At 35.7% G+C, this 21184-nt stretch overlaps 2 protein-coding genes across 2 annotated transcripts; both read right to left on the bottom strand.

Annotated features, from left to right (window-relative positions):
• Positions 1-792: 792 nt before the first annotated feature.
• Positions 793-9058, bottom strand: LOC142226474 (juvenile hormone acid O-methyltransferase-like). The gene is made up of 3 exons (XM_075296521.1): positions 8684-9058; positions 8336-8619; positions 793-1071 (listed from the first exon to the last, which is right to left on the bottom strand). Exons 1-3 carry the CDS (start codon positions 9055-9057, stop codon positions 881-883), a joined length of 849 nt encoding a protein of 282 aa, XP_075152636.1. The 5' UTR covers position 9058; the 3' UTR covers positions 793-880.
• A 6369-nt stretch (positions 9059-15427) lies between these two features.
• LOC142226472 (juvenile hormone acid O-methyltransferase-like) lies at positions 15428-20750 on the bottom strand. The gene is made up of 3 exons (XM_075296517.1): positions 20296-20750; positions 17143-17429; positions 15428-17068 (listed from the first exon to the last, which is right to left on the bottom strand). The coding sequence occupies exons 1-3, from the start codon at positions 20667-20669 to the stop codon at positions 16857-16859; spliced, it is 873 nt and encodes a 290-aa protein (XP_075152632.1). The 5' UTR covers positions 20670-20750; the 3' UTR covers positions 15428-16856.
• Between the last annotated feature and the right edge of the window lie 434 nt (positions 20751-21184).

Genomic DNA, 21184 nt, shown 5'->3' with positions numbered 1-21184 from the left:
ATGCCCGCCTTGCATACACAGGGTCGTTCAAACCCAGTTTCGACCAAACACCAAAAAGTTTTTCAGCGGTGGATTATCCCACCTCAGAAATGCTGGTGACATTTCTGGGTGTTTCAAAGCTTTCACTGCAATGTGAAACGCCGTTCGGACTCGGCTATAAAAAGGAGGTCCCTTGTCATAGAGCTTACCATAGAATCGGGCAGCACTCAGTGATAAGAGAGAAGTTCACCACTGTGGTATCACAATGAACTGAATAGTCTACATGAGCCTGAAATATCGGTCTGCCACTATACCTACCAATCTACCTTGACCGATGTCCCGAGGCCGTTTAGGTCCATAGAAAGATACGCCGAATTTGGTTTATGTCGGTAAGAGTTTGTCTTCTCATATAAACTGGGCCTCATGTTTTAATTTCTTGGAACGATAGAAAGCACACTTATTCAAATTGCCCGAAACTAAAAGTAAAATGAGCCGATTTTACTACTCGTCCTTATTCGAGAGATGGTGGTAGAAATCTACAGGATTTAGATTTCGAGTCATATAAAAGACATTAACTGCTTTATCGGATTTGATTTCATACTTAGACGAGATGTTTAAGATTCATCTAAAACTCAAATAAAATCTGGATCATATAAATTAAGAAGCTGATGTAGTTTTCATATGTAGAAACTTTAAATATAACTTCAGGAACCGTATTATTTGAAACGATCTAGATCTAGAGGCACTATGTCATATAATTAGTACATTACTTGGCATTGTGCGATGAGGAGTTTATCGAAGGAAACTAATATATATGATGCATGGTGGTGAATGCGGCCTAGCCGAATTTATTATTTATTGTTACATATATCTTTTATATTGTCAATAAAAATATTAATTTTCAAAGTTGTCTCAGCTTCTGGCCGTATGCAACGATCAAATTATTAGTGAAAAGGTATTTTGCTCTTTCCATATTAATACCAAGTTTCGTAGAGGCAAATTCAGCCGTAGAAGAAACCATATCATTCAAGAAATCATCTTGATGGGAAATTGGTATGAAATTCAGTGTTGGACATATTGAAATCATAGACTCTGAAAAAAAACAAAATATTGATATATTGTATTTAGTCGAATTTAAAATTAAAAAATTAACAAGTATATACGGCCGTAAGTTCGGCCAGGCCGAATCTTATGTACCCTCCACCATGGATTGCGTAGAAACTTCTACGAAAGACTGTCATCCACAAATTTCAACTCACATGGTTCTGAAATATCATATGCTACCACCACGTACCAAATTTCAACCAGATCGGATGAATTTTGCTTCTCCAAAAGGCACCGGAAGTCAAATCTGTGGATCGGTTTATATGGGAGCTACACGCAGAGAAGGAAAATGATCACCTCAAACATGTTTCAAGAGCAAAATGTTATTTTTGTAGGGTGACCATGTAACATGTTTGTCACTAAAATGTTATTTTCTCGTCAAATATAACCTGATTGCCGAAATCAGATACATGATTTCCGAGAAAATAATATGGTTGCGAAAACCATGTTACATGGTCACCACCCAAAAATAACATTTTGCTCTTAAAACATGTTTGAGGTGATCATATTCCTTCTCTGGGTGTATATATTACTATGGACTGATAGGAACCAATTCCAGCATGGTTGTTGGATACCCTATACTAACACCACGTACCAAATTTCAACCGAATGGGAAGAATTTTGCTCTTCCAAGGTGCTCCGGAGGTCAAATCTGGGGATCGGTTTATATGGGGCCTATATATAATTATGGACCGATATCGACCAATTTTTGCATGGGTGTTTGAGGCCATATATTAACATCACGTACCAAATTTCAACTGAATCAGATGAATTTTTGTCTTCTAAGAGGCTCCGGAGGTCAAATCTGGTTATCGGTTTATAGGGGGCTATATATAATTATGGACCGATATGGACCAATTTTTGTATGGTTATTAGAGACCATATACTAACACCACGTACCAAATTTCAGCCGGATCGGATGAAATTTGCTTATTTTAGAGGCTCCGCAAGCAAAATCTGGGGATCGGTTTATATGGGGGCTATATATAATTATGGACCGATGTGAACCAATTTTTGCATGGTTGTTCGAGACCATATACTAACACCATGTACCAAATTTCAGCCGGATCGGATGAAAATTGTTGCTCTTAGAGGCTCTGCTAGCCAAATCGGGGGATCGGTTTATATGGGGGCTATATATAATTATGCACCGATGTGGACCAATTTTTGCATGGTTGTTAGAGACCATATACTAACACCATGTACCAAATTTCAGCCGGATCGGATGAAATTTGCTTCTCTTAGAGGTCTCGCAAGCCAAATTTGGGTGTCCGTTTATATGGGGGCTATACGTAAAAGTGGACCAATATGACCCATTTGCAATACCATCCGACCTACATCAATAACAACTATTGGTGCCAAGTTTCAAGTCGATGGCTTGTTTCGTTCGGAAGTTAGCGTTATTTCAACAGACGGACGGACGGACATGCTCAGATCGACTCAGAATTTCACCACGACCCAGAATATATATACTTTATGGGGTCTTAGAGCAATATTTCGATGTGTTACAAACGGAATGACAAAGTTAATATACCCCCCATCCTATGGTGGAGGGTATAATAATATACCCCCCATCCTATGGTGGAGGGTATAAAAATTGAAACATAAATTAAAAATTGAAATATAAGTTGGGAATTAGAGAGCCAAATTTCAACCCGATCGGATGAAATTTGATCCTCCTTGAGGTTGCTGAAGTCAAATCTAGGAGTCGGTTTATATGGGAGTTATATATAATTATGAACCAATATGGGCCAATTTTACACTGAAAAAAATTCCGTACTTAAACTCACGCAAAATTTTAGTTAAATTTTATTTTTGTTTCGATATTCTTCCTCGGGATCGGTGTATATGGTGCCAAATATATAACTATGGACCGATTTACACCAAGTTCTGCATGGTTGTTAAAGACCATATACTAACTCCACGGAATAATTTCAAGCATACGGATTAAATTTGCTCCTCTAAGGGAATTCTCAAGCCAAATCTGAGGGTCGCTTTATATGGGGGCTATATCTAAAGGTGGTCCGATATGGTCCAGTTGTAATACTATCGGATCTACATTAATGCCACTTATACCAAGTTTAAAGTTGATATCTTGTTTCGTTCGGACATTGCTAGATGACTCAGAATATGACCACGACCTTGAATATATATCCCTTATGGAGTCTTAGGCCAATATTTCGATGTGCTACAAAAGGAATGATAAAGTTAACACACCGCCCATCCAATGGTGGAGGGTAACGTTAACAACCATGCCAAAATTAGTCCATATCGGTCCATAATTGTATATAGAGCCTCCATATAAACCGATCCCCAGATTTGACCTCCGGAGCCTCTTCAAGGAGCAAAATTCATCCGATATTTGGTACATTGTGCTAGTATATGGCCGCTAGCAACCATGCCAATCGGCCTATAGTTACATATAGACCCTAGATAAACTGATCCCATTCACACAAAAATTGGTCCATATCGGTTCATAATTGTATATAGACCCATATAAATTCTGCCTCTCTAATCACGCGCAAAAGTTCATATCGGTTCGTTAGGAGGAGAAAGGTTATCGTATACAAGGCTCCCGAATTCCATGGGACGAAGTTGAGCCCCTCGATCAATCCGCAAGGTACTTGGGAGTTCTCTTGGATTCCAAACTACGGATCGCATAAAGAGGACCTATGCGGCACTATAAAGGGTGATACGGTCAAAATTTGGTCAAGGGAAAACGCGTGTAAATCGGTGAAATCGTTTATTTAAAAAATCAAATTAAATTTCTTTTTCAAGTTCAATTTGTATAAAATTCAGGAAAACTATTCAGTTAGGCTTTCGCTTTTCCAAATCCGAATTGCCGGGCCTCACGCTTGACACCTGCCATCAGATTTTGTACAGCCACCTTGTCCACCTTCTTCGCCGCAGAAAGCCAGTTTGCCTTAAACTGCTGCTCGTCCTCAGCAGTTTTTTTGGTCTTCTTTAGGTTCCGCTTGACAATTTCCAGTATTTCTCAACTGGGCGGTGCTCTGGCGTGTTGGGAGGGTTCTTGTCCTTGGGAACCAATTGCACGTTGTTGGCGGCGTACCACTCCATGGCCTTTTTACCGTAATGGCAAGATGCCAAATCCGGCCAAAACAGTACGGAACAACCGTGTTTCTTCAGGAAAGGCAGCAGACGTTTATTCAAACACTCTTTCACGTAAATTCCTTGGTTGACTGTCCCGGAAGCTATGAAAATGCTGCTTTTCAAGCCACAGATACAGATGGCTTGCCAAACCAGATATTTCTTTGCGAACTTTGACAGTTTTATGTGCTTGAAAATATCTGCTACCTTTCCCCTTCCTTTTGCCGTATAAAACTCCTGTCCCGGAAGCTGCTTGTAGTCGGCTTTGACGTAGGTTTCGTCGTCCATTACCACGCAGTCAAACTTCGTCAGCATCGTCGTGTACAGCCTCCGGGATCGCGCTTTGGCCGTCGTATTTTGTTTATCATAGCGATTTGGAGTCACTACCTTCTTGTAAGTCGATAGTCCGGGCTGCTGAGTTGCTGTTGATGAGGCCGTTAATCCGAAGCGATATCAGCTTCTTCATCGACAGTCAGGCAGCATTGCGCAGGGCTGACACAAGGTCAAAGGTAGTCAGCCGCTGTCGTAGAGAACTCAAGCTTCTTACTGAACAGCATAATATAACACTGTGCTGGGTACCTGGGCATTGCAAGATAATAGGAAATGCGGAAGCGGATGTGCTAGCTAAGCAGGGCGCTCGTGGAACGAATAATGTCCTAGCGAACGTTTTTCCTCCACTATCTTCTTATCATTACAGAATAGAGGTTAAATATGATGAACTATGGCGAAGACCCTGGGTCTCTTCGGAAGTTTGCGAGGAAACCAAGTGGATATCGGACGAAAAGGCCGAAGGGACTGCAAAATCCCAGCAAAAAAAGCATCGCCAAAAATGTAATGAAAATGTTCTTTTTGGATCCGGAAGTGGTGCAAAATTGACGCAGAAGCGATGAATTTAACATGGGTTTGTCATAGGACGGAAGTCCTCCATTTCAACAGCCGTTGCATAGAATTTGCATCACTTCTTTAGGTGTGATCCCAATTCAATGTTTTGGATGTAAATTAAGAAATTCTATGATATTTTGTCAAATAAATAATTTTTATAATATTTTTTAATTTTTAATAGATTCTAACGCTTGTCAGAAACGTTTGACCTCAAATATTTAAAAAAATACACAATTTTTTCAGATTGGATTTAGAATTTTTGTCGACAAAATTTAAATGATTTGTACCATTTTATGAATTCTTTCTCTGTTTTTAAACTATTTGAAACAAAAAAAGTTAAAATTATTCATTAAAAATATGAAAAAAACAAGTTATAACAAGTATATACGGCCGTAAGTTCGGCCAGGCCGAATCTTATGTACCCTCCACCATGGATTGCGTAGAAACTTCTACGAAAGACTGCCATCCACAATCGAATTACTTGGGTTGTGGTATCTTAAAACTTCTTAACATCGCTTTCTAAATTGTGAGTTAGTCCATACGTGGTATATATTAGACAAAAAAGTTATATATAGTTAAGTCTACAAATAATTACGAATCGATATGGACTTTTTGCACGGTACGTAGAGAGCCAGAATTGGAATATGGGGGTCGCTTATATGGGGGCTATATACAATTATGAACTTGATATGGACCAATTTTTGTGTGATTGGGGATCGATTTATCTGAGGGCTATATATAACTATAGACCGATATGGACCTAGGTAGGCATGGTTGTTAACGGCCATATACTAGCACAATATACCACATTTCAACTGACTCGGATGAAATTTGCTCCTTCAAGAGGCTGCAAAACCAAATCTGGGGATCGGTTTATATGTCGGTATATATGACTGATATGGACCACTTTTGGCATGGTTGTTAAATATCATATACGTACCAAATTTCAACCAGATCGGATGAATTTTGCTTCTCCAAAAGGCACCAGAGGTCAAATCTGGGGATCGGTTTATATGGGGGCTATATATAATTATGGACTGATATGAACCAATTCCTGCATGGTTGTTGGATACCATATACTAACATCACGTACCAAATTTCAACCGAATCAGATGAATTTTGCTCTTCCAAGGGGCTCCGGAGGTCAAATCTGTGGATCGGTTTATATGGGACCTATATATAATTATGGCCCGATTTCGACCAATTTTTGCATGGCTGTTTGAAGCCATATATTAGCGCCACGTACCAAATTTCAATTGAATCAGATGAATTTTGGTCTTCCAAGAGGCTCCGGAGGTCAAATCTGGTGATCGGTTTATATGGAGGCTATATATAATTATGGACCGATTTCGACCAATTTTTGTGTGGTTGTTAGAGACCATATACTTACACCATGTACCAAATTTCAGCCGGATCGCAAGCCAAATTTGGGGGTCCGTTTATATGGGGGCTATACGTAAAAGTGGACCGATATGGCCCATTGGCAATACCATCCGACATACATCAATAACAACTCCTTGTGCCAAGTTTCAAGTCGATAGCTTGTTTCGTTCGGAAGTTAGCGTGATTTCAACAGACGGACGGACGGACGGACATGCTCTGATCGACTCAGAATTTCACCACGACCCAGAATATATATACTTTATGGGGTCTTAGAGCAATATTTCGATGTGTTACAAACGGAATGACAAAGTTAATATACCCCCCATCCTATGGTGGAGGGTATAAAAATTGAATTAAAAGAACTTCCCGGGTAGTTAAAATAAAGAACATCATTGGGAGTGCATCTTCTGGAAGAGCTTTTAAAGTTGTGCCTTTGGAAGAACTTCCAAATTTTTTTGCTGGGATGTTAATGTCGATGAACAGAGAGGAATTGCGGCCCTTGATTGGCATCATAACATGACATAACACACATGGGAAACACATGGTAAGAATAGGCCTTAAGGATGATGATATCTGTAGATGGTGCATGGGCCCGGAAGTTACGGAAGATTCGTACCACTTCCTATGTCAGTGTCCCGCATTATAAAGGGTGGTTAAATTGTAAGAGCCGATGTTGAATGTGAACCACACCTAAACGCCAAGTTTTTTTTCGAATTTTATTTGACATTTCTCTATTTCAGACTTACTCAATTTGAACCATGGAGAGATACACAATCCAACAACGTGTTAAATGGTTCCAAGAAATGGTAACAGTGGATGATCAATTTTCGAAGAAAATCATCTTCAGTGATGAGGCACATCTTCACCTCAGTGGTTTCGTCAATAAACAGAATTGCCGCATTTGGGCGAATGAGAAGCCAAGAGTGATTGTCGAAAAACCAATGCACCCACAAAGAGTGACTGTTTGGTATCATCGGGCCGTATTTTTTCCAAAATGAGGCCGGTCAGGCAGTTACTGTGAATGGTGTTCGATATCGTGAGATGATATCGAATTTTTTATGGCCCGAATCGGAAGATATGGATGTGGACGATATGTGGTTTCAGCAGGACGATGCCACTTGCCACACAGCTAACGAAACAATGGCTCTTTTGCGCAACAAATTCAATGGCCGTGTTATCTCATGTAATGGCGATGTCAATTGGCCACCAAGATCATGTGATTTGACACCGTTGGACTTTTTTCTTTGGGGTTATTTGAAAGAAAAGGTGTACGTCGATAAGCCAGAAACAATTAAAGAGCTAAAGGATGAGATAATTCGGCACATTAACGGTATAGAACCTCCTTTATGCCTCAGCGTCATCGAAAATTTGGACCATCGGATGAAGGTGTGCCACCGAGGCGCCCATTTCACCGATATTTTGTTCCATACATAATTGAATAATACAGCTTAAGAACATGTATTAGGTAGAATTACATACCATGCGTTAATGCGTCCGTTGATTGAAGAGTTGAATTGTCTCTTTAAAAGCTACTACTTGATTAGAGTGCTTCAAAGTGAAAATATCAACCCTTCCATCAATTCCATCATTAATCTGCCATTTTATGTTATATATACCACGTATGGACTAACTTACAATTTAGAAGACGATGTTAAGAAGTTTTAAGATACCTTGCCATCGGCAAGTATTACACACAACCCAAGTAATTCGATAGTATTTAGTAGATTTCTACGCAATCCATGGTGGAGGTTACATAAGATTCGGCCTGGCCGAATCGTATATACTTGTTTTTGGATCAATTTTAATGAGAAAACTCGTTAATATTTTCCAAGCTTTTTCGACCCGATAATGTACTAAACAAATCAATAGTTTCACCTACCTTTAAAAATGTCCTTATTTCCATAGTCATATAATACTGACTTCATTTTAACTTCAACATTTCGAAATCCTACAGATTCCATCATTATACGAAAGTCTTCCTCAGTGTTTTTGGAATTTTGAAAATTCATTATAAATTGGCCTTTGCCATTGGTGTAAGGTAACCATTTAGAGCTATTAGCCAATTGGTAGCAGGCTTCGAAAAAATTGCTATACGAGAAAAATGTAACAATAAAGTCTCCTCCTTCGGGTCTCAGAAGATTATAGATATTCCTCAATGCTTGTCTATTGAAGAAAATAACAAATAAAAGAATACATTGCAATAGGTTTATGATTATAATAGATTTACCTATGATTTGAAATCCAATGCATTACCAGCATTGAGGTAACATGATCAACTTGACCTAGTAATTTTGTAGGAAGCTTGTCATGAGCAGAAATATCTAAGATCTCATAGTCAAAATTTTCCGATGCTTGGAGAATGTTTCGACAATAGTCCAACATTTTGCTGGAAATATCACTAAGGATAATTTTAGCACATTTCTCTTTGACCAATGGATAAATGTGATTAGCGAAAACGTCTCCTGGTCCAGTCCCAACATCACATAGAACATCTCCACCTTCAGGGCGCCATTGTATTTTTTTCGAGAATTCTCTGAACATATCGCCCACATCTACTTTTGCAGTCCGATGGGACTTATAATAGATGTCTGGTTTATTCATATTGTTTCTGATTATAAAGAGATTATGAATGAAGTTTTTTTAAATATATGTTTTTTTTTGGGATAGAAATATACCTTCTTTCGCCTTTGATAACATTAAACGAACTGAATATTTATCTAAAAACAAAATCATAATAAAGGTTTATCTTGTTTTGTTATGTAGTATGTCGGCATAAATTGATTTATTAGACCTCCATTTCGTAGATGATAGTGGTAATTATAATTTTAATTATCCAAAAGGTGGATACAATTCAAACAATATGTTAGAACTTGATTTAACGGCATTGATATCAGCCGGGCCAAAGTTCATGTACCCTGCATCATGATGTAAAAACAAGTATATATGAGGGAGAATAATGGTCCAATATGGACAAAGATTTGCACGGTTATTGGAGGAACATGCACTAACATCACGTACAAAATCTCACCCGGATCGGATAAAATTTGTTTTTCAAAAGGCTACGTAATGCAAATCTGGGCATCGATTTATAATCATGGATCGATAGGGGCCAATTTTTGCATGGTACACTGAACCCACCAGGAAGAGAAATTTTGATTAGTTTTAGAAATTAATTTTTAGAAAAAATCGAAAAATCCACCCAACACCTAAAAAAATTTAAATTTTATATGAAAAACTTCTTTTGCCCATTGCCGTAAGTTCGGCCAGGCCGAATTTTATGTACCCTCCACCATGGATTGCGTAGAAACTTCTACGAAAGACTGTCATCCACAATCGAAATACTTGGGTTGTGGTATCTTAAAACTTCTTAACATCGTTTTCTAAATTGTGAGTTAGTCCATACATGGTATAAATTAGACAAAAAAGTTATATATAGTTAAGTCTACAAATAATTACGAATCGATATGGACTTTTTGCACGGTACGTAGAGAGCCAGAATTGGAATATGGGGGTCGCTTATTTGGGGGCTATGTACAATAAGGAACTTGATATGGACCAATTTTTGTGTGATTGGGGATCGATTTATCTGAGGGCTATATATAACTATAGACCGATATGGACCTAGGTAGGCATGGTTGTTAACGGCCATATACTAGCACAATATACCACATTTCAACTGACTCGGATGCAATTTGCTCCTCCAAGAGGCTCCAAAACCAAATCGGTTTGTACGGGGGCTATATATAATTATGGACTGATATGGACCACTTTTGGCAGGGTTGTTAAATATCATATACTACCACCACGTACCAAATTTCAACCAGATCGGACGAATTTTGCTTCTCCAAAAGGAACCGGAGGTCAAATCTGGGGATCGGTTTATAAGGGGGCTATATATAATTATGGACCGATTTCTACCAATTGTTGCATGGGTATTTGAGGCCATATATTAACACCACGTATTAAATGTCAACTGAATCAGATGAATTTTGGTCTTCCAAGAGGTTCCGGAGTTCAAATCTGGTGATCGGTTTATATGGGAGCTATATATAAATATGGACCGATATGGACTAATTTTTGCATGGTTGTTAGAGACCATATACTAACACCATGTACCAAATTTCAGCCGGATCGGATGAAATTTTCTTCTCTTTGAGGCTCCGCAAGCCAAATTTGGGGGTCTGTTTATATGGGGGCTATACGTAAAAGTCGACCGATATGGCCCATTTGCAATACCATCTGACCTACATCAATAACAACTACTTGTACCAAGTGTCAAGTCGATAGCTTGTTTCGTTCGGAAGTTAGCGTGATTTCAACAGACGGACGGACGGACGGACGGACGGACATGCTCAGATCGACTCAGAATTTCACCACGACCCAGAATATATACTCTATGGGGTCTTAGAGCAATAGTTCGATGTGTTACAAACGGAATGACAAAGTTAATATACCCCCCATCCTATGGTGGAGAGTATAAAAAGGCCGATTAAATACGTATATAATTAAGTATAAAGTTTCTATAGAAATAAAATTTTGACAAAATAAAATTTTGACAACATTTTCTATAGAACTAAAATTTGGAAAAAAAAATTCTATAGAAATAAAATTTGAAAAAAGTTTTCTATAGAAATAAAATTTTGGCAAAATTTTTATTGAAATAAAATTTTGACAAAATTTTCTATAGAAATAAAATATTGACAAAATATTCTATAGAAATAAAATTTTGACAAAAGTTCCTATAGAAATAAAATTTTGACAAAATTTTCTATAGAAATAACATTTTGACAATGTTTTCTATAAAAATAAAATTTTGGTAGATTATTTTTGGTTTGAGTGGCAACCGTGATTATGAACCGATATCATATGTTGAAACCATGTACCAAATTTCAACCGGATCGGATGAAATTTGCTTCTCTTAGAGGCTCCGCAAGCCAAATCTGGGGATCGATTTATATGGGGGCTATATATAATTATGGACCGATATGGACAAATTCCTGCATGGCTGTTGGATACCATATACTAACACCACGTACCAAATTTCAACCGGATCGAATGAATTTTGCTCCTCTAAGAGGTTCCGGAGGTCAAATCTGGGGATCGGCTTATATGGGGGCTATAAATAATTATGGGCCGATGTGGACGAATTTTGCATGGTCATTAGAGAACATATACTAACACCATGTACCAAATTTCAGCCGGATCGGATGAAATTTGCTTCTCTTAGAGCAATCGCAAGCCAAATTTGGGGGTCCGTTTATATGGGGGCTATACGTAAAAGTTGACCGATATGGCCCATTTGCAATACCATCCGACCTACATCAATAACAACTACTGGTGCCAAGTTTCAAGTCGATAGCTTGTTTCGTTCGGAAGTTAGCGTGATTTCAACAGATGGACGGACGGACATGCTCAGAACGACTCAGAATTTCACCACGACCCAGAATATATACTTTAAGGGGTCTTAGAGCAATATTTCGATGTGTTACAAACGGAATGACAAAGTTAATATACCCCCATCCTATGGTGGAGGGTGAAAAAAATAACAAGTATATACGGCCGTAAGTTCGGCCAGGCCGAAGCTTATGTACCCTCCATCATGGATTGCGTAGAAACTTCTTCTAAACACTGCCATCCAGAATCGAATTACTTAAGTTGCGGTAACGCTTGCCGATGGCAAGGTATCTTAAAACCTCCTAACACCATCTTCTAAATTGATGTAAGTCCATACGTGGTATATATTAAATCAAAAAAGATCGATCCAATACGTATATAATTCAGTTTGACAAAGTAGACATAAAATTTTGACAAAATTTTCTACAGAAATAAAATTTTAACAAAATTTTCTATAGAAATAAACTTTTGACAAAATTTTCTATAGAAATAAACTTTTGACAAAATTTTCTATAGAAATAAAATCTTGGTAGATTATTTTTGGCTCGAGTGGCAACCATGATTATGAACCGAATAAAATTTGAACAAACTCTTCTATAGAAATAAAATTTTGACAAAATTTTCTATAGAAATAAAATTTTGACAATGATGAAAATTTTATTATGAACCGAATAAAATTTTAACAAAACTTTCTCTAGAAATAAAATTTTGACAAAATTTTCTCTAGAAATAAAATTTTGGTAGATTATTTTTGGCTCTAGTGGCAACCATGATTATGAACCGATATGGACCAATTTTTGTGTGATTGGACTAATTTTGGTATGGTTGTTAGCGACCATATACTAACACCACGTTCCTAATTTGAACCGGATCGGATGAATTTTGCTCCTCCAAGAGGCTCCGGATGTCAAATCTGGAGAACGTTTTATATGGGGGCCATATATAATTATGGACCGATATGGACCAATTCTGCCACGGCAGTTAAAGATCATATACTAACACCATGTTCCAAATTACAACCGGATTGGATGAAATTTGCTTCTCTTGGAGACTTCGCAAGCCTAATCTGGGGATCGGTTTATATGGGGGCTATATATAATTATGAACCGATGTGGACCAATTTTTGCATGGTTGTTAGAGACCATATACCAATATCATGTACCAAATTTCAGGCGGATCGGATGAAATTTGCTTCTCTTTTAGGCTCCGCAACCCAAATCTGGGGATCGGTTTATATGGGCGCTATATATAATTATGGACCGCTGTGAACCAATTTTTGCACGGTTGTTAGAGACCATATACCAATACCATGTACCAAATTTCAGCCGGATCGGATGCAATTTTCTTCTCTTTGAGGCTTCGCAAGCCAAATCTGCAGATCGGTTTATATGGGGTCTATATATAATTATGAACCGATGTGGACCAATTTTTGCATGGTTGTTAGAGACCATATACCAACATCATGTACCAAATTTCAGCCGGAACGGATGAAATTTGCTTCTCTTTGAGGCTCCGCAAGCCAAATCTGGGGATCGGTTTATATGGGGGCTATATATAATTAAGGACCGATATGGACAAATTTTTGCACGGTTGTTAGAGAACATATACCAACACCATGTACCAAATTTCAGCCGGATCGGATGAAATATGCTTCTGTTAGAGGCTCCACAAGCCAAATCTGAGGGTCCCTTTATATGGGGGCTTTACGTAAAAGTGGACCGATATGGCCCATTTTCAATACCATCCGACCTACATCGATAACAACTACTTGTGCCAAGTTTCAAGTCGATAGCTTGTTTCGTTCGGAAGTTAGCGTGATTTCAACAGACGGGCGGACGGACAGACGGACGGACATGCTTAGATCGACTCAGAATTTCACCACGACCCAGAATATATATACTTTATGGGGTCTTAGAGCAATATTTCGATGTGTTACAAACGGAATGACAAAGTTAATATAACCCCATCCTATGATGGAGGGTATAAAAACGAATGAAGTAAGAGGAAGCACGCTCAAAATAAACCCAGCCAACTGCACTCACATCGATGATGTGACGGTGGCAAAGGAAAAGAGAAATGTTTGTACAAAGATTTATTTAGACAAAGGCCAACTATCATAAACCTTTTTTGGAGGGTTCAAGTGTGGTTACCTTTGGGTTTAGTCAACTACCCGAATTTATTCTGATAATTGGTTGATAGTTTTGCTGCAAGTAGAGGATGATGATGGGGAATGTGGTAATTCCGAAACGTGCGTCCATCCAACCATTTTGCAGTCTATAGGGTTTTGCCCTAATAAATTCGACAAACATTCTTTTCCTCTGTTGGTTAAGCTACTCTTGTAGTTTAGTCAACGCAATGGTTTTAAAGCTGAGATGAAAACAACAAATACAAAATGAAATTTTGAAAAAAAATTTTATTGAAATAAAGCTTTGACAAAATTTTCTATAGAAATAAAATTTTTACAAAATTTTCTATAGAAATAAAATTTTGACCAAATTTTCTATAGAAATAAAATTTTGACAAAATTTTCTATAGAAATAAAATTTTGACAAGATTTTCTATAGAAATAAAACTTTAACTAAATTTTGTAAAGAAATAACATTTGGACAAACTTTTCCATAGAAATAGGTTAGGCTAGGTTATGTGGCAGCCCGATGTATCAGGCTCGCTTAGACTATTCAGTCCATTGTGATACCACAGTGGTGAACTTCTCTCTTATCACTGAGTGCTGTCCGAGTCCATGTTAAGCTCAATGACAAGGGACCTCCTTTTTATAGCCGAGTGCGAACGGCGTTCCACATTCCAGTGAAACCAAAAGAAATAAAATGTTGACAACATTTTCTATAGAAATAAAATTTTGACAAAAAAAATTTTGACAAAAAAAATTTTACAAAAAAAATTGACAAAAAAAAATTTTGACAAAATTTTCTATAGAAATAAAATTTTGAGAAAATCTTCTATGATAATACATTTCTGACAATGTTTGCTAGAGATATAAAATTTTGACAAAACTTCTATGGAAATAAAATTTTGAGAAATTTTTCTATAGAAATAAAATTTTAACAAATTTTTCTATAGAAATAAAATTTTGCCAAAATTTTTTATAGAAATACAATTTTTATAGATGTTAAATTTTGACAAAATTTTCTATAGAAATAAATTTTTGTCAACATTTTCTACAGAACTAAACTTACGACAAAATTTTTTGTAGAAATAAAATTTTGATAAAATTTTCTGTGGGAATAAAATTTTCAAAAATAAAATTATGAATTCAAGTGAATTCAGTATATACTCTCTAATATTCATCGAAATATTTGTCCATAATTGTATATAGTCTCCCACATAAACCGACTCTTATTTTTAAATTTTGGAACCTCCTTTTGGAGCAAATTTCATCCGATACTGTTAAAATTTCGTATGTAATGTCAGTATATGCCCTATCTATACCATGCACCCATATAAAAAAAATGCGTCAAAAGAAAACTTCTTTTGTTTTAAAATTCGATCCTAAGGAAATAAAATTGTTCTTTCAGTGAATACTCTGATTGACAGTGTATTACAAGGTAAACAAGAATGCTAAAAATATTATGAGATTTCATTATTTTAAAGAAACTTATCCTTAATAATCTGTAAATGTTATGTCTTAGAATTAAGGCTTCGTTTTGTTTTATATTAGGTCAATATTTCTTTCTATCTGTATGTTTCACATTTATTCAGTAAAATTCTACTACACTGGTAGAAAAATGTTTCGTATTATTAACGAACGGGCTTCGTTGATTATTTTTCGTTAATATTACGAAATTTTTCGTTATAAGAACGAAAGTGATCGTTAATACAACGAAATCAATCGTTAAAAGACAATTTTGTGTTTTGGTTTTTCGTTATATTAATGAAACACGTTTCGTTAATATTACGAATATTAACTTTGTAATTTTTTCAAGAATTAGAATAAAAAAATTTTCCAAGATGAAATTATTATAATCATTTGCACATAGAGAGTAACTTTTGGAAACTTTTAAACTAAACAGTCGTTTTATATACTCTGAAACTGGAATTGAAAATTTCATTTATAAAACGAAATCGATCGTTAATATAATGATATGGCTCGTTAAAAAATAAATTTTAAATTGTTATATTTCGTCATATTAATGAAATATGTTCATTAATAATACGAATGGGAGTTTGAGTATTTCTGCCTCTCCTTACTCTCTCACTCTCTAAAACATCTCTTCATACTCTCTCTAGCGTGTATGTAATTGGTACATACACATCTTAGTATGGCAATAAGCACATGTGTGCGTGTGCGTCTTGAAAAACAAACGGTAAAAACTTCAACAGAAAACTTGTCTGATGGGCAAACATTAACAACATTTACGTTTTTTCGCTGAAGAGTGCACACGCTCATTACAGTTTCGTTGTGAATAATAAACATAGATGGGTGAGGTGAGTTAAATTGGTGTTTTTTGTATATTCGCAAGAAATTTAGTGTACATTTTTAATCTTTAGTGAAAATCCCCGGGGAAGTGAACTTTCAGATGAAGAAGGCGGAACAATTACGGTGATGAACCTTGGTTGCACAAAAATTGAATAAATGGACACGGTGATACGATTATCATTATTTCAAAGATCTTAACAAAAAATAATACACTACCAATTACTACACTCAAATGCGCTAATTGGTTGGGTTTCATTAATATAACGTTTGTGTTCATTTATACAACGTTCGCCTTTCATTCATACAATGAATAATTTTCATTCATACAACGTATAAGCTGCACCGATACAACGAATAAATTTCATTCATACAACGAATAATATTCGTTAATACTACGAAATGTATTCCATAAAGTGTTTCGTAAATATAACGTAAAATTACGTTGTTATAACGAAATGCTACGTTGGCTGACTTTTAATGAAGACTTTCGTTAATACTACGTAGAAATTCATCGTATTAACGAAACTTTTTCTACCAGTGTAGTTTAGGTCACATAAAAATCTTATCCAATTTATCCACTATGCAAGCTATGACCATTTGTTGTCGATTTGTCACCAAAAGCTACAATCATATCGGCCGTCATTTGATATTTACAATCCACTTCATTTAGGCCTCGATGTTGGGCGCCACATTTGGCCATAACATCTATGAAATCATTCATGAATTCCGTATGTAAGGATTTTGGTATAAAATTTAGAGCAGCACAAACAGGCATTATATTTTCTGAAAACAGGAATTTCATAATACATTAGTAATAAAATCCAAAAATCTCATATTTTTATTTGATGTTACCATACCTTTAAATTTCTCCAAATTATCATAGAAATATGTCACAGGTTTTAGCTTTACAGAAACATTTTGAAATCCTTCCTCTTTCATTAAAGACGCAAACTCAGTAACAGCATCTTTGGAAAAATGTAAAGGATTTACAAAACATTTACCCTTCTCAATATACTGAGACCATTTGGGACTTAAATGATCCATATAATAATTGGCAGCAAAAATGTTGTTATATGAAAAGAATGTCATAAAACAATCGCCACCTTGTGGACGCAAAAGTTTATATATATTTCGTAAAGCCATTCTAAAAAAACGAAGAAGAAAACCATAATTTAGTAAATTCAAGGAATTAAGGAATCGGCTTTATGGAGAACTACTCTATATACGAACAAGTATATACGGCCGTAAGTTCGGCCAGGCCGAAGCTTATGTACCCTCTACCATGGATTGCGTAGAAACTTCTTCTAAACACTGCCATCCACAATCGAATTACTTAAGTTGCGGTAACGCTTGCCGATGGCAAGGTATCTTAATACGTGATATATAATTCAGTTTGACAAACAACAACAACATTTTCTATAGAAATAAAATTTTCACATAATTTTCTATAGAAATAAAATTTTGACAAAATTTTCTATAGACATAAAATTTTGACAACATTTTCTATAGAAATAAAATTTTAACAAATTTTCTATAGAAATAAAATTTTCACATAATTTTCTATAGAAATAAAATTTTGACAAAATTTTCTATAGAATAAAATTTTGACAAAATTTTCTATAGAAATAAAATTTTAACAAAATTTTCTACAGAAATAAAATTTTAACAAAATTTTCTATAGAAATAAAATTTTAACAAAATTTCCATAGAAATACAATTTTGACAAAATTTTCTATAGAAATAAAATTTTGACAAAATTTTCTATAGAAATAAAATTTTCACAAAATTTTCTATAGAAATAAAATTTTCACAAAATTTTCTATAGAAATAAAATGTTAACAAAATATTCTATAGAATAAAATTTTGACAAAATTTCCTACAGAAATAAAATTTTAAAAAAATTTTCTATAGAAATAAAATTTTGGTAGATTATTTTTGGTTCGAGTGGCAACCATGATTATGTACCGAATAAAATTTTAACAAAATTTTCTATAGAAATAAAATTTTGACAAAATTTTGTCAAAATTTTCTATACACGCAAAGAAAAAAACGTTTGGAAAACGTGTACCGAAAACGTTTTTCTTTTGTTAGAGTTTTTTGAATTGCTTCGAAAATTTTAAACTTTTATTACCAAAAAAATTCGTTTGTTACAAAATTTTTATTTTTTCAATAAAAGAAGTTATTTTTGAAACAACAACATAGTCCATTTCGTTTATATCAAACACTGTTCTTTTCTGACTTTAGGTCTTTAATAAGACACATTGTACAGTTCAAAATTTAATATAGTAGTTACAATGTAATGTTGAACATTTTTTCGGAATCTTCCGAACATATCTGGAATATATGTAAAAACAAAACAAAAAACTTTGGTCGAAGCAGGGATCGAACCCACGACCCTTGGCATGCAAGTCGGACGTAGCATCCACTGCTCCACGGTGCCAAACTATATGTTTGTTTCTGTTAAATAAACTTTGTTTATTCGGTTCGTGGGCGCCGCATGCTATACTATATAAATATAACTTATATGGATAATTATCTATTGATGACCATAACAGGTACATAGCTCAGTGGTTAGAGTGTTGGCTTACAAAGTGCATGGTCCGCGGTTCGATTCTCCGTCCAGGCGAAAGGTAAAAAAATTTTAAAAATTTATAAAATCGTATAATTTCTTCTACATTGTTGGTATTACAGGAAAAGGTATTAAGAACTAAAAAAACTCGTGGATGTGAGAAAGGTGTGAGAGAAAATGCAATTAGCAAGAAAGCAATTTTTTTTTAAGTTAGTCTTTATGAAATTGTTTTTACATCCTGGAAAAGAATAAACGTTTATCACAAAAGGTATATACTTTTCTTCCAAATACACTCCCTTACAGCGAAAAGCAAATGAGAAACGAACTTTGTTTGTCAAAAATTTCGTTTGGGAGGAAAGAATTATTTTTTTGCGTGTAGAAATAAAATTTTGGTAGATTATTTTTGGCTCGAGTGGCAACCATGATTATGAACCGATAAGGACCAATTCTTGTGTGATTGGGGATCGCTTATATATAACTATAGACCGATATGGACCAATTTTGGCATGGTTGTTAGCGGCCATATACTAATACCCCGTTCCGAATTTGAACCGGATCGGATGAATTTTGCTCCTCCAAGAGGCTCCGGAGGTCAGATCTGGAGAACGGTTTATATGGGGGCTATATATAATTATGGACCGATATTGACCAATTCTGGCACGGTTGTTAAAGATAATGTACTAACACCATGTTCCAAATTACAACTGGATTAGAGGCTCCGCAAGCCAAATCTGGGGATCGGTTTATATGGGGGCTATATATAATTGTTAACCGATGTGGACCAATTTTTGCATGGATGTTAGAGATCATATACTAACACCACGTTCCACATTTGAACCGGATCGGATCAAATATGCTTCTGTTAGAGGTTCCGCAAGCCAAATCTGAGGGTCCCTTTATATGGCGGCTATACGTAAAAGTAGTCCAAAATGGCCCATTTCCCATACCATCCGACCTACATTAATAACAACTACTTGTGCCAAGTTTCAAGTCGATAGCTTGTTTCGTTCGGAAGTTAGCATGATTTCAACAGACGGACGGACGGACATGCTTAGATCGACTCAGAATTTCACCACGACCCAGAATATATACTTTATGGGGTCTTAGAGCAATATTTCGATCCTTGGTGGAGGGTATAAAAACAAGCCGAAAGTTCGGACAGGCCAAATCTTATATAGCCTGAGGCTACTAGCATCCACCATGGTACGGAAACTGTACCATTTCAAGTGATTGTCTCGAGAGAGATGTAGGTTCCATAAAATTCATTTGAAATTTTTATAAATATTAAATTTTTTGTCTCAAATGTCCATAACAGCAAAACTCTTTAAATTAGAGAGAGAGAGGTTTGCAAAAAAAAATGAATGCGTTTCATGTTGATGGGTATTTAAGATTCGGCACGGCCGAACATTCGGCAGTATATGCGTACTTGTTTTCAATTTACCTGCTATCTTCTACCCAATGCATGACCAACATAGAAGTAACATGATCAAATTTTCCTTCCATATCCATGGGCAGATCATTCTTTGTGGCAATATCCAAAATTTTTAATTCACATTTTTCGGGAATTTCATAATGCGTTTTCATATAATCCAACATATCTTGGGAAATATCACTGAATACTATTTTGCCACAATTACTTGGGATATTTGGATAAATATAACCAAAGGAAACATCGCCGGGTCCAGTGCCGACATCACAAAAAGACTCTCCGCCTTCATCTTTCCAATTTAATTTGGCAAAATATTCTTTCAACAGAAGAGCCGAATCACGTTTAACTTCAGCATGTGACTCGTGATATAAACCAGGTCTATTCATTTTTTTTATTGTTCTTTGCACTTACGTTGAATACTAAAAATCAAGTTAGCCGAGTTGAAGCTCGTGCTGTCTTTTAGAGTAACAAAGTACAACTGTATCTATAGAGACTATGAATATTTTTAATTATTAACATTTTCTATGGTATTTTGTTACCTTTGAAAATAGATTATAGCGACGTCATATAACTTATCTGTAAGACGACATTAATCCTACACTCAGAAAATAATGCTTATGTGGATCCCAAGAAAATTAATTGTTAGAAATTGATATTGTTCCGAAGGATTCTCAAGAATAAAGATATTTTGGGGAACCCACTTTAAATGTGTACTGAAAAAAATAACGAACTAAAATTAAATATAGGTCAATTTTAGGACATTAATTTTATACAATGTCAAAGAAAAATCTTTAAAAAATTATTAAAAAACAAGTATATACGGCCGCAAGTTCGGCCAGGCCACCACCATGGATTGCGTAGAAACTTCTACTAAAGACTGTCATCCACAATCGAATTACTT

The sequence above is a fragment of the Haematobia irritans genome, chromosome 2, assembly GCF_050003625.1.
Source record: "Haematobia irritans isolate KBUSLIRL chromosome 2, ASM5000362v1, whole genome shotgun sequence".
NCBI classification, from domain to species: Eukaryota; Metazoa; Arthropoda; class Insecta; order Diptera; family Muscidae; genus Haematobia; species Haematobia irritans.
This window is presented reverse-complemented; position numbering and strand designations above follow the sequence as displayed.

Bases quoted from the DNA above. Each gene is read 5' to 3' on its own strand.
- LOC142226474 (XM_075296521.1), bottom strand. From the start codon at position 9,057: ATGAATAAACCAGACATCTATTATAAGTCCCATCGGACTGCAAAAGTA. The intron at 8,620-8,683 runs GTAAATCTATTA...TTTCTTCAATAG, and splicing joins CATTGGATTTCAAATCATAG to ACAAGCATTGAGGAATATCT. The intron at 1,072-8,335 runs GTAGGTGAAACT...GTTTTTTTTCAG, and splicing joins AAATAAGGACATTTTTAAAG to AGTCTATGATTTCAATATGT.
- LOC142226472 (XM_075296517.1), bottom strand. From the start codon at position 20,669: ATGAATAGACCTGGTTTATATCACGAGTCACATGCTGAAGTTAAACGT. The intron at 17,430-20,295 runs GTAAATTGAAAA...TCGTTTTTTTAG, and splicing joins CATTGGGTAGAAGATAGCAG to AATGGCTTTACGAAATATAT. The intron at 17,069-17,142 runs GTATGGTAACAT...TCCTGTTTTCAG, and splicing joins TAATTTGGAGAAATTTAAAG to AAAATATAATGCCTGTTTGT.